The sequence below is a fragment of the Nesoenas mayeri genome (assembly GCF_963082525.1).
Source record: "Nesoenas mayeri genome assembly, chromosome: 21".
Classification (NCBI taxonomy): domain Eukaryota; kingdom Metazoa; phylum Chordata; class Aves; order Columbiformes; family Columbidae; genus Nesoenas; species Nesoenas mayeri.
Window position 1 is genome coordinate 2,659,420 of NC_137571.1, and position 12,484 is coordinate 2,671,903.

At 55.9% G+C, this 12,484-nt stretch overlaps 1 protein-coding gene across 1 annotated transcript in view; it reads left to right on the forward strand.

Moving 5' to 3' along the window:
- The first annotated feature begins 4,553 nt into the window (after positions 1 to 4,553).
- SLC9A1 (solute carrier family 9 member A1) overlaps positions 4,554 to 12,484 on the forward strand; it is a 30,862-nt gene continuing 22,931 nt past the window's right edge. Inside the window, exon 1 of the mRNA XM_080357402.1 lies at positions 4,554 to 4,993. Coding sequence (XP_080213528.1) covers positions 4,666 to 4,993 — 328 coding nt within the window. The 5' untranslated portion in view covers positions 4,554 to 4,665. The remainder of the gene's footprint in view (positions 4,994 to 12,484) is intronic.

A 12,484-nucleotide genomic window follows, 5' to 3' on the forward strand; every position in this document is an offset into this window, starting at 1 on the left:
CCTTCAGACTCACAAACAACAGACCAACCATTAGCTGTAATGATTTGTCTTTTTATCTCACAACCCATTAACTTATTCAGCTGTTGTCCAAGTTCTTCATGGAAAATAATGGTTAATTGTTGCCTCTGTATCTGTCGGGACTCTTTTAATTAAACAAATAATAATCGGGATCCATCATTATCATCCTTACAACGGGGTTTTATCTTCTTTTCTCAGATGCTGTCCTCATGGGGAACTAAAGCTGCACACAGAAACCAGGCAGGCTTTGGATGCCCTTGACATGTAAGTTTTACTTGCTGAGGGACAAGAAATTGGGACACAGGAGCTTGATTTTCTTTCTGTGCTGGTGACAGACAGACAGACAGACGTAACAGGGGCTGAGGCCAAGGAGGAACTGGTTGGGATGGTCAGAGCCGAAGTTTCTCCTGCAGTCTCACAGGGAACTGAAGGCATCTTGGGCAATGTAAATAAGGCGTTTTCCCTCCCGCAGGGTAAACACCACCATGGTGTTCACCTCGTGAAACAGGGCGGTGAGGTTTTCAGTGCAAAGAAAGGTAGAGGGAGTGAGGAATAAAAGTGCCTGGGAGCTGGACTTGCCCTTCTTACAGTGTGAGGGAAAATCATTTCAGTCGCACAAAGCATTTTTTAATGCTTTCAGTAAATATCTGTCTTCTAGTCTGTCCTCAATTTATGCTACACACAGAAAAACAACAACAAAAAAGACAATTCAGTGTAAAAAACCCCACAACATGCGCACAAACGTTACATTTTACACCCTGTGCCATAGTTAGAAAGTCGTAACACACATGTACACAGGTTCATAGGTGTAGATTTGATTCTGTGAGGGAGAAGCAACACAGTTTGTCCTGCAGCCATCTGGAGCTGCTCTAGGATTTGTTTGAGGGTTGAAATGGTTAGGCTAGAGCAGCTGAAATAAAATAGAGTGTTATGCATCCTTTCCTTTACACTTCCCTGTGCTGTTTGTTGGGGCAGATTGGAGGAAAAGAAAATAGTTTGGCTGAGAGAGAAAGCCTGACCTGCACTTACTGGCAAGTGGGGATGGAGGAACAGGGGCAAAGTGTCAACAGAGAGAGAGGTCGCGGTGCTGAGCTCATCTTTATCAAATAAATGCACAGAGGAGGAGAAAAAGCGAGCTGAGTCTAGTATATAATAGAAATGGGCCATAAACATATAGAAACATTCTTATCGCTTGCTGTAGCAAGGTCTGCACTCCTGGTTTCTTTGAGCAAATCTGCTGCCGAGTCCTTGCACGACTTCAGAAAACCTTTCCCTTTGGGTTCACCTCCCTGTGGCGCGTAAATGATGTTTACCTTTTGATGATTGATATCTGCTGCAAAATATTTAGACCCTCTGACCAAAGCTACTGCAGAATAGCAAAGCTCTGCGGAGGATTCTGCTGAATTCTGGATGATTTACATGTGAACGCAACTCTGGGCATTTGCTGGGTACAGGATTGGTGTGTCACGAAGCTCCATGAGCTTGTATGGCCCGGAACAGCCAGGAAATGCCAGTGTCTGGGTCAGAGAAGGTGCCCAGCTGCTCCAAGGCAGGAGGTGTGAAGTATTTCCAGGGGCCAAGGAAGTTACTTATGAACTTAGGTACACACACAGTGTCTGATTTTGCTCACTGAGATACAACAGGATAAGCTCTGGTGTATTATAACGTCTGCAATTTGCTCGATGGGACATTTTTAAAGCTCCCCCTGCCTGTTCATGCAGTTGTATCGCTCTCCCTTTGCAGGATAAGAAGCTTAACTGAAATTATGCTCCATCCTGGTGCATGGGTGGTGCAAGTTCCAAGAATCACAGTGAGCATCTCGACTGGGCCAGGAGAAGCCTTAGGTGACAGGATTTACTCTCCTAACACAGGAGACACAAACAACTGAACAAATCCCCAAAGCAACTGAAGCTCCAGGCCCTGACGGGGATATTGGGCACTGTCAGAGCGCTGCAATGCTGCCGGATTAACTCAGGAACACAGATTTAACTGGATGGCTCCAGGTCTTCATCTCCTGGTCCAGAGGAAACAGGAATAGCTTTCCGTTTTGTCAAGAATTTGCACCAACCGAAATCCTTTGCAGAGTTCAACAGGTTGAAAAGCCCTTGTCCAACCAGTATCATCCAGCCAAGAAAGCTGGGAGCGTAAACTACCAGAATAGCAAGAAGTGAAGTTGACGCTGCATTCCCCACTGACAGATGTACAATAGCCAGGTACCGGCTGGTTCAGACCAACCCAGCAAGGCTGCCAGTTGATCCAGGCACGAGGAGATGGAAAAATCTGACCCAGTTATTTAACGAGAACATTGCGCTAGTTTTAGCTTCTTTAGTTTCTGAAATAAAACCAGCCCCGGTGTTTTCTCCTGAACAAGCCTCTGGTTGTCTGTGTGCTGCCAGCACACGGTCCCACTTCAACCCAAACGCGTACAAACCGCTGTCATCTAGAATCAGGCTTCTCACCCAAAGATGAGTAAGCCATTTGAAAACGAGAAACGCTCAGCATTCCTTGCTTAATTGCTAAAACAGATTAATTCGACTATCCAGAACGTAACGAAGCGGAAGTGAGGAATTGACACACCTAGCTGGTTCCTGCTCAGGCTGGTGATTCACTTTAATTGACGGGTCACGTTTCTTGTTGATGATTTTCACCAAGTCGCTGCAGCAAGGCTGCTGCGCTCCCCTTCTGTCTGCCGAGCACGTCTGAGCGCCAGCGCTTCGGGAGCTGATGCCATCTTAAAATGAGAACGTAACTGATGCCAACGTGCAAGTACAACCTGCAAAGCTCGAGTTTTAGCAGCCATGCATCCCATCTAGGGCCCATGCCTTCCCCACACCGAGTGCCCCCAAGGATTAGGGACTGCATCTTTACCAAAAGGTTCATTTGCCCCTAAAGTTTAACTAATAAATCAGTTCAAAACTCGCGCCGGTTTTGATCGTCCTGGTCACACACACGTGACGCTCAGGAAATTGATATCAGAGCCAAGAAATCAGGGTGGCTGAGCCCCGTCACACGGTGCCCAGCAACCCCCCCACGCTACTCCAGCGCTTTTACTAGAACCTTATCAGATTTCCTGGTGACTCAGACTCCGCTGGTGACCAGGACGAAGGGCACGGCGGTACCAACAAGCACAGATGCAGTTACAGCACCATGTTGGGCCAGAATTTCCGCCAGTGCCCACCAGGCCCTGCACATCCCACCACCCCAGCGCTGTCCCATCTTCCGCCAGCACCCCTCTGCTCCTCCTTTGCACTGCACCCCTGTTTGTATCGCGCCCCTGACTCCATGCAACACCCCCTTTCACTCATTCCTTTGCCCTGCACCCCCTCTTCCACCAGCTCCCCCTGGTCCCTGCTCTGCAGCAGCACCCAGTTCCACAGGGGACCCCATCTTTCACTAGAATCCCCTCTCCCATGCGCCCCCCTTTCTATTGCAGCCCCTCCTGCACGCACTCCCTTTGCCCTGCACCCAGTCTTCCCCTAGCACCCCCAGCTCCCACCCATGCCTTTTCTTGCCCCCCCTGTCCCACAGCATCACCCGGTTCCGCAGAGCACCCCAACTTCCACTAGCAGCCCCCACTCCTGTGCTCCTATTTGCACTGCACCACTCTTTGCACAGCACCCCTTTTACATCAGCACCCCCAGCTCCCCCATCACTCTGCAGCAGCACCCAGTTCCACAGAGCACCCCATCTTCCACTAGGACGAGGGGCCGTCCAAGCTCCCCCCTTCGCAAAGCACCCCTTTGCACCGCACCCCCTTCTGCACCAGCACCCCCAGTTCCCCTCAGCAACTCCACAGAGCACCCAGTTCCGCAGGGCACCCCATCTTCCACCAGCACCCCTTGTTCCCGTGTTCCTATTTGCACCGCACTCCTCTTTGCACCACACCCCCCTCCACACCCCCTTTACCCCGCACCCCTCTCGCACCAGCACCCCTAGTTCCCCGCCTTTGCACCGCACCCCTCTTTGCACTGCACCCCTTTGCCGTGCACCTCCTTTCACACCAGTTCCCCCAGTTCCCCGCTCTGCAGCAGCACCCAGTTGTGCAGAGCACCCCATCTTCCACCAGCACCCACTGCTCCCCCCCTTTGCACCGCACCCCTTTGCCCTGCACCTCCTTTTGCACCAGCACCCCCAGTTCCCCTCTTTACCCCGCACCCCTGTCGCACCAGCACCCCCAGTTCCCCCCTTTGCACCGCACCCCTCTTTGCACCGCACCTCTTTGCCCTGCACCTCCTTTTGCACCAGCACCCCCAGTTTCCTCCCCCTGCTCCGCAGCAGCACCCAGACCCATCTTCCACCAGCGCCTCTCTCCCGTGCTCCCATTTGCACCGCACCCCCAGTTCCCCCCTTTGCACCGCACCCCCGCCTCCCCCGTTGACCCCGCACCCTCTGGCACCAGCACCCCCACCTCCCCCCTCCCCGCCCCGCAGCACCCCCGGTCCCGGTCCCGGTCCCGCCCCCCCCGCTCCGCCGGCGCTGCCTCCGCCCCCGCCTCCTCCCCGGGGCCGCCCCGGCCGCTCGGTGGGATGTTCCCGGGCGCCGCGGCCGGCCCAGCTCCGCTCCGGCTGTCGGCGGGGCGGCTCCAGCCCCACGCCGCCGGCGGGCCCCGCCGCCCGCCCGAGCCCCCCGCCGCCCCCCGCCGCCGCCATGGGCGCCGCGGCCCTGCGCGCCCTCCCCTGGGCCCTGCTGCTGCTGGGGCCGCTGCTCCCCGGGCAGGGCTTGCAGGCCAACCCCTCCGAGCCCCCGCAGGGCCAGCCGGCCCCGCTGCCGGGGGCAGACATGGGGGGTTTCACCCCCGCGCCCCCGCCCTCCGTGCAGGAGATCCACCCGCTGAACAAGCAGCCGGCGAACGGCTCGGGCGAGGGGCACGCCAAGCACCGCAAAGCCTTCCCCGTGCTGGGCACCGACTACACCCGCGTCCGCATGCCCTTCGAGATCTCCCTCTGGATCCTGCTGGCCTGTCTCATGAAGCTGGGTAGGTCGCTGGCGCCACGGTGGGGTCCCGGGGGGGGAGCACCGGGGGGGGAGCCCCGGGTTTATGGGGCAGGTGCCCTGAGCATCCCAAGGATGGACCCCCAGAGCATCCCAGAGTGGGACCCCCTGAGCATCCCAGGGTGTGACCCCCTGAGCATCCATCCCAAGGAGGAACCCCCTGAGCATCCCAAAGACGAACTGCCCAGAGCATCCCAGGCTGGGACCCCTCAAGCACACCAGGGCAAATTCCCCCGTGCAGCCCCCCAGGCAGGGTGGGCACGGCTCTCCCACGACCTTGGGTCAGCACTGCAGGCCTGGCGGACAGGGCAGCGGCCCCCCAGCCCCTTTACTCGCCCATGGGCTCACTCATCTCGCTGCAGATGCTCGCTGACCCCTCACCATCCCTGTTGGGACCAGGTCTCTTTTCCTCCCTTTGGCACTCAGCGAGGGGGAAGCATCCGGTTTGTTTCCTTGCTTCCTTTTCTCAACCACAGATGCCTTTTGTAACCTTGGAGAAGTCACTTAAAATCTCCCAGTGCTTCAGCCTCCTCTTCCTGCCCCTCCGCAGCAAAGCGGGCTGGGCAGCTGCCCCTGCTGCAAAGCATCCGGAGGATTTCTGCCTTAAAGATCATGAGCGTCACGGGCCAGAGGGCCGGGAAAAGTCACCGCTATGATGACCCGCTCTGGGAAAGCATCACTCTGCCGGGGTGGAGGTTGTTGACAAAGTGTTTTCCAAACTTCTGCAGCTGGATCAATACCAAGTGAATTACCCCAAAGCGTGTGATGTGATGTAACCGCTCCGTGCGCACCGGCGTGCCGGACCTGGCGCCGGCAGCGCAGAGCTCGAACTGGCCCTGGTCCCGTCGGCGGTGACAGAGCCGAGAGGGCAGGTGAAATGTTTGCCTGTTCCTGCCTTGGAGCGGCTGATGCGAGGGAGGGGAGCTCTGCGCTTCCGTCATTTTGCGCCTCAATTACCATCAGCGATTTAATAACGCTAACGGCAGTGCTCCTTATGGAGCACTCCAGCTTGCTAATGGAAGTCTTGCTTTGGGAGCTTTTTGGAGCTGGTGCCTGTTGGAAACTGTGCCGTGTCCTGGCCCGGATGGGTCTGAGAGACCCCCAGGAGCTCAGATCCTCCCTGCCCATTTTTTCTAACAATACCTCATCCCCTTCCCCGCCTGCGCGTAGGCAGGTAAAGCCCCATTTTCCCAATCCCCCCGGGTGTTTTATTTACATGTAGACGCAGGAGCGCAAACACTTCAGACCCAGAGGCTTCCTGCCTGTCTGCGAGACGAGCGCTGGGGCGCGGAACCGGCGGGGATCCGCGGGGCTTATCCCTTCCCGGCTTTGCCCAAAGTGATTCAAGGCACGTTCAGCGCCAAGGTGCCTCACCGTGGGCGATGCAGCCGTGAAACCTCCTTTCCCAGGGCTCGCCCAGCGCATGTTAAGCGACCTCTGCTAGCTGTTCGGGGCTATTGCACTGCGCTTGCAGTCCTGCTGCCTCGCAGAGCACCGAGTGATGAAATCAGAAGTATCTGTGCGGAAGCTGGAGGAGAAAGGAGGGGCTAACGGCGCTGGCCTGCGTCCCTGCTCGGGGCGTGCGTGGAGGAACCGCCGCTGGAAAGCACCAGAATGGGCAGCGGAAAGCGGTTCCCCAGGGATGGCCGCGGTGGGGGCACTGGGGCATCGCCGCCCCTGCGCCCACGGGCGCCCTTTGGTGCTGGTCGCTGCGTGAAGCCGCTTCTGCCCAAAGTTAGGGCTCGTCGGTGCTGCGGGAGAAGTTATTTCTGGCGGTGAGCTGAGTCCCCACGGCTCTTACGTGTTAAAAGTCTTATGCAAGACTGCGTGTTTAAGGGGTGTATTTTAGGAGGAGCTGCCGTGCAACTTTGGCAAAGGTCCTCCGGAGACGGCAGGTGATCTGCAGAGCTCCGGGGATGCTGATTGTGCCAAAATCATACCTGCGCCTCTAGCAGGGGCTTCAACAGCAGAGCAGTCCTGGGGAATCCTTGTCCTTGGCCCCTCCAGGGCTCTGAAGCTGCATCAGAGCGAGGAGATAATGTTGCTTGTTCATGTTTGTCTTGGTACATCATTCCCAAGTTGCTGGTACAGCTGAATATTCAGGCTCGTGACCTGCAGAAATGGCTCGCTGCTCAGTGTCTGAATACTGGCCCGTCATTCCCGCCCTGGATCAGAGGAGCTTGTTCAGGAGCGGCAGAATATGCTGTTTTTCCACGCGGAGATGGCTCTTACACAACCGGGCGCCTGTGCAGTACAAGCCCTGACGAGGCACACGCAGCCCTGGGCTCCCCAAACACAGCGGGGTTTGGAACCTGCAGGTTCCTTGCAGAGGGGAAAGGGGATGATGAGCAGAACTCTCATCCCTCTGTCCCTCCTGCCCTGTTAATGTGCATCAGGGTAACCCTGCAAAACCCCGAGGTGCAGGGGACAAACATCTCTTCTCCAAGGGAAGGGCTTTGTGCAGCGTGGCTGTGCATCACGATTTGGCACCTCCTGACTTCCCTTCCCCAGCCTCTCCTGCAGCTCGGGGCGCCCCTTTGCTGGGCCGAGCTGGGGATTGAGCCACGTGTTGCTGCAAAACACAGAGTCTTCAGCCCTGTTAGTGGTTTCTGGGTGTCATCCCGAGGTGACCACGTCGAGGAGCTCACAAGTGCTTACAGGGCTCAGTTTGGGGCCAGGAGATGCAACCTGACCCTGCTGTTACTCGGTTTCCCCTTATCACTCTTGACACTTCAGACAGCTCTTCGGGCTCAAATGAGCCCCGGCGTTGTCCCTTCCAGGTGATTTATCCTCTCTCCGGTAGCCCAAACTGCGAGTTAGTTTGGGGAATCCAAGGCGCGAGTCGAGCCCTTCCCCTCAACGCAGATTTTGTAACATGCCTTTTGTTAGTTCTGGTGGATTCGCTTTGTGGGACAGAAGGACGTGTCACCGGCGTGTCCTGCAGGCGTGGGCTGTTCCTGGTGTGCTAATCCCAGTAGAGAAGGGGAAGGCTGGTGCCGGCTGCTTTGCTTAATACTCACGCGGTATTTTGAGCCTGTGTAGGAGAAGAGGGGGTGATGCACAGCTACATCCCTGCTCCGGCGAAGCCACACAGCTCCGTGTGACAACCTGTTGCATTGCTACAGGAGGTCGGACCTTCATAAAACGTCCAAATCAGGAGCCCGCTGCGCCCGTCTCCAAGGGTTTGCAAGGATATTGCTGTGCCCGAGGAGGGGTAGGGAAGGGCTTGGGGGGTCTCTCAGCACAAGATCCCTGTTTCCTGGCTCTGAGCACTGACCCTTCGGCTCACACGCTCCAAGACGTGTTCAGGGAAATTTGGGTTCGGCTGTAAATGTGTTTCCATTTCAGGAGAAAGGGCAGGAGTGAGTCAGGAATGTAAATACAGATCGTGCTGAGCAGTCGCTGCGCTGGCTGGGCAGGCACGGGCTGAGGCCGTCAGACCTTGATTACGAGCCACCTCGGAGAAGAGTGAGGTGACCTGTGTCCCCAGAGCACGTCTCAGCCCCTGCCTTCTAAAGCAGGAGAGCACAGCAGTCATATTTCTGTCCCTCATTAGGAGCTGCCTTGGATCAAGACGTCTGTCCGCGGGGCCGTCTGTCTGCACCAGGCGGCTCTTTTGCATCCGAGAGCTTCCATGGAGCGTCCCGACCTTTCCACCCACAGCTCAAAGGGTGGTGGGGACTTGATTTCCTACGTGTTCGTGCTGGAGACTGCTACAGGGGGTCCCTGCGCGGACATACGAGCTCTCCTGCCTTGCTTTTGCTCGCCGATGCATGCTGCTCGCTGCTCCGGTTGGGGTGTAGCAATCAGCGAGGTGCCAGTGTGTCGTACCATGAGCATAGCTAGACTAGACTGTCTAGACTCAACCACAGTACTCTCTATATTTTACCAATGACCGTCTGCAGAGCATGAGATTACAGCTTGTCTCAAAACTCTTTGTCCCGCTTTACTGCCTCACACATCTTCCCTGAAGCCATTTATAATGACCTCTGCAGGTTGGCTTCAAAGATTTGAAAGCATCTTGGCATCTACTGGCTTAATGCTGTAGCTGCACACCCGTGTGGAACCCCCCAGGTGAATCCGGACAGGGGGTTCGGCACCACTGAGGTTTCAATGCATCACTTAGGTCTTTGGAAATGTTTTAATTCTTTCCATTTCCATCAGACAGTTCACGTCTTGAGAGCTGAGTATGACTGGTTGGTGACGCATCTCAGCCTGGTTTACTGGGCACAGGGCAGCCCGGTGTCAGGCTCTGGTGCTGCTCCTGCGGCAGCCGGTGCTGATCATCCCCATCGCTGCTGCTGGCACGGGAGGAACAAGATTAAGGAAGTTCCCAGTGCCTGCGGGGTGGTGATAGGAGCTGGGAAGAGCAAAACAACCACCAATGACAACCAGTGACAGGACAAGGGGCAATGGGTGCAAACTGGAACACAGGAGGTTCCACTTGAATATGAGAAGCAACTTGTTGGGGTGAGGGTGGCAGAGCCTGGCCCAGGCTGCCCAGGGGGTTGTGGAGTCTCCTTCTGTGCAGACATTCCAACCCGCCTGGACACCTTCCTGTGTAACCTCATCTGGGTGTTCCTGCTCCATGGGGGGATTGCACTGGATGGGCTTTCCAGGGCCCTTCAACCCCTGACATCGTGTGGTTCTGCGTGCAGGTTCTGGAGCCTGCCAGAGGCTCTGGGCACGGCCGGGTGGCTCCTGCGCTTGAAGGAGCGGGGACGGCAACAAAACTGCCAGAGAAACGTTTCCAGATGCTGGCAGCTGCTGACTGGCAGCGGGGTTTGGGTGCTAAAACAGTTGGGTGCTTTTCAAATGCTTTTATCGGCCCACATCCCTCTCCTGAACCCGGGGCTTTTGGAGGGGCCACCCCAGAGGTCTTACAGCAAAGATGCGGACATGAGGTTCTCAGGACATGGGGCAGTGCTGGGGTGGGAACGGTTGGACTCGGTGATCTTGAGGGGCTTTTCCAACCAAAACAATTCTGTGATTCGGGGATTTGTTTGGGTGAGGTGCCATAAGTGGAGCAGCAAACCTGCTGCTGGAACTGGATCTTGAGACAAGACGCAGCACAAACACCCCAAAGCAAAGCGGGGACACTGCTGCCACTGCAAGGCTCGGGACGGGGACAGCACAGGCGCGTCGGGAGCCGTGCGTCACCCCAGCCTTCGTCATCGTGTTGGAAATACGTGTGTCCGATGTACGGGACGAGGTTATCTCTGTTCTGCAAGGCTGGCTCCTGGGGACTCGGCTGGGAAGAGGTTTCGTGGGCTCGTTTATCTGGATCTGTGGGGCTGGTTGATGTGGATTCCCTCGCCGAGCCGGAGGGAAATGTTTGTCTTAAACCCTGCCCACTCACAAGCGGCAGCCCGGCTTATTTTAGGCGTGGGCTGCAGATATCGAGGTGGCAGGTGGTCTGAGATCACCCCAAAGGTTTCCCTGTTTGTATTGGTGAGCGGTGGCTGTTCTGCAGGGGAATTGAGGCTTGATGAATAACTGTCAGGGAAGGATTTTGAAATACTGATGCAGCTGGTGCCACAGAAGGGTAAATTGTCATGATAATGAATTTAAACAGCCTCTTCTAGCACAGACTTGTTGCGTTTCTGCTTCCAAACGCATGCTGTCGTTTCCCTTTCTCTCTGCTTTGCCGTCTCAGAAGGAACAGCCACAGTATCTTTTCTCCTCCCTAATCTGCCCATTGCTGGTGTCTGAGCAAAACACCATCCAAACTGTTCCTTCCACAGCCCTGAGAAAACCATCTTGTTAATTAGTGCTGGAAGAGTGGAAGGTTCCCGCTGTGGAATAGGAGATGCGGATGGAGCAGGAGAAGCTGAACCTGTCTGCAGGGGCAGCCCACGCCTCCATTAAAGCAGAATGACGCTGGGTTTGCAACCGTGGCTTTGTCCTGCAGGGACCCTGTCATCCATGGCTTTATCCCCACGGGGACATTGTCACCCATGGCTTTGTCCCACAGCGACCCTGTCACCCGTGGCTTTCTGGACCCCAAGGTCACTCAGGACCCCAAGTTGTTGTTTCATCCATGATTTGGCCCGTTTGGTTCGTGTCCTCAGCCCCAAACTGCCCCAGCACCCAACTGCAGCTTGTCCACGACACCCAGCGGTGCTGGAGTCCCTTTGGGAGTTAGGGGGCTGGAAAACGAGTCTTTTGCCTGCAATTAGCGTAGTTAAATAGAGTTCTTCGGGATTTGAGGAGGAAACTGGGCTTTGGTGATGGGAGAGGGTCGTTCTTTGGGTTACAAGCATATAAAACTGGGGCACAGAGGGGCAGACCTCTCAGTGGCACTTGTATAAACCAGGTGCTCGTTAGAAGAGTATTTCATTACCATAATCCTTTCCCTTTTCCCTCCTGCACGTCCTGGGCGTTGGCTGTGGAGACGATGGGTCAGTGATCATGGGACTGTGGAGACCATGGGGTTGTGGAGACCATGGGGTTGTGGAGACGATGGGGCTGTGGAGAGGATGGGGCTGTGGAGATGATGGGGCAGTGGAGATGATGGGGCAGTGGAGACGATGGGGCTGTGGAGACAATGGGGCTGTGGAGAGGATGGGGCAGTGGAGATGATGGGGCAGTGGAGATGATGGGGCTGTGGAGACCATGGGGTTGTGGAGACGATGGGGCTGTAGAAACGATGGGGCAGTGGAGATGATGGGGCTATGGAGACGATGGGGCTGTAGAAACGATGGGGCAGTGGAGATGATGCGGCTGTGGAGACGATGAGGCTGTAGAAACAGTGGGGCAGTGGAGATGATGGGGCTGTGGAGACCATGGGGCTATGGAGACCATGGGGCTGTGGAGATGATGGGGCAGTGGAGATGATGGGGCTGTGGAGACCATGGGGCTGTGGAGACCATGGGGCTGTGGAGATGATGGGGCTGTGGAGACCATGGGGCTGTGGAGACCATGGGGCTGTGGAGATGACGGGGCTGTAGAGACTGTCCCGGGGTCACGCAGGGGTTGGTCCTTCACCAGAGCATCCTTGGAGCTCAGAGTGCCGGGAGAGGAAACTTTAAGCAACAACGAGGGTGAATTACTGCAGCTGCCTTCTAAACACTTGATTTATTTTATTCTTTTTTTCTCTTTTGGGTCCCCAAGGCTTAATTTGTTCAAATAAAAACTGAAATCCATGCGGAATACTCTGTGAAAACACAGGCTCTCTGAGCGGAGATGGAGCTGTGTTGTAGCTCCCTGGGTTGTCAGGGGTTTGTTCTCACCCGTTGGGGCTCGGAGCTGCTGGGGGAGGTTGGAGAACGGCCTCAGGGTTTGGAAATCAGGGCTGGGGAGGCAGGGAAGCTGCGGTGGTGGTTTGACTTGAACCAAGTACTGATGCTCGTTCCTCTGGCTTTGCGGTGCTGGCCTTAGGCAAGGGGTATAACCACCATCTATCCTATGTGGCGTTTGATATCTTGCTTATCTAATTTTCCAGTGTCTTCCAGTTGTGTGTTGATTGAGGGAT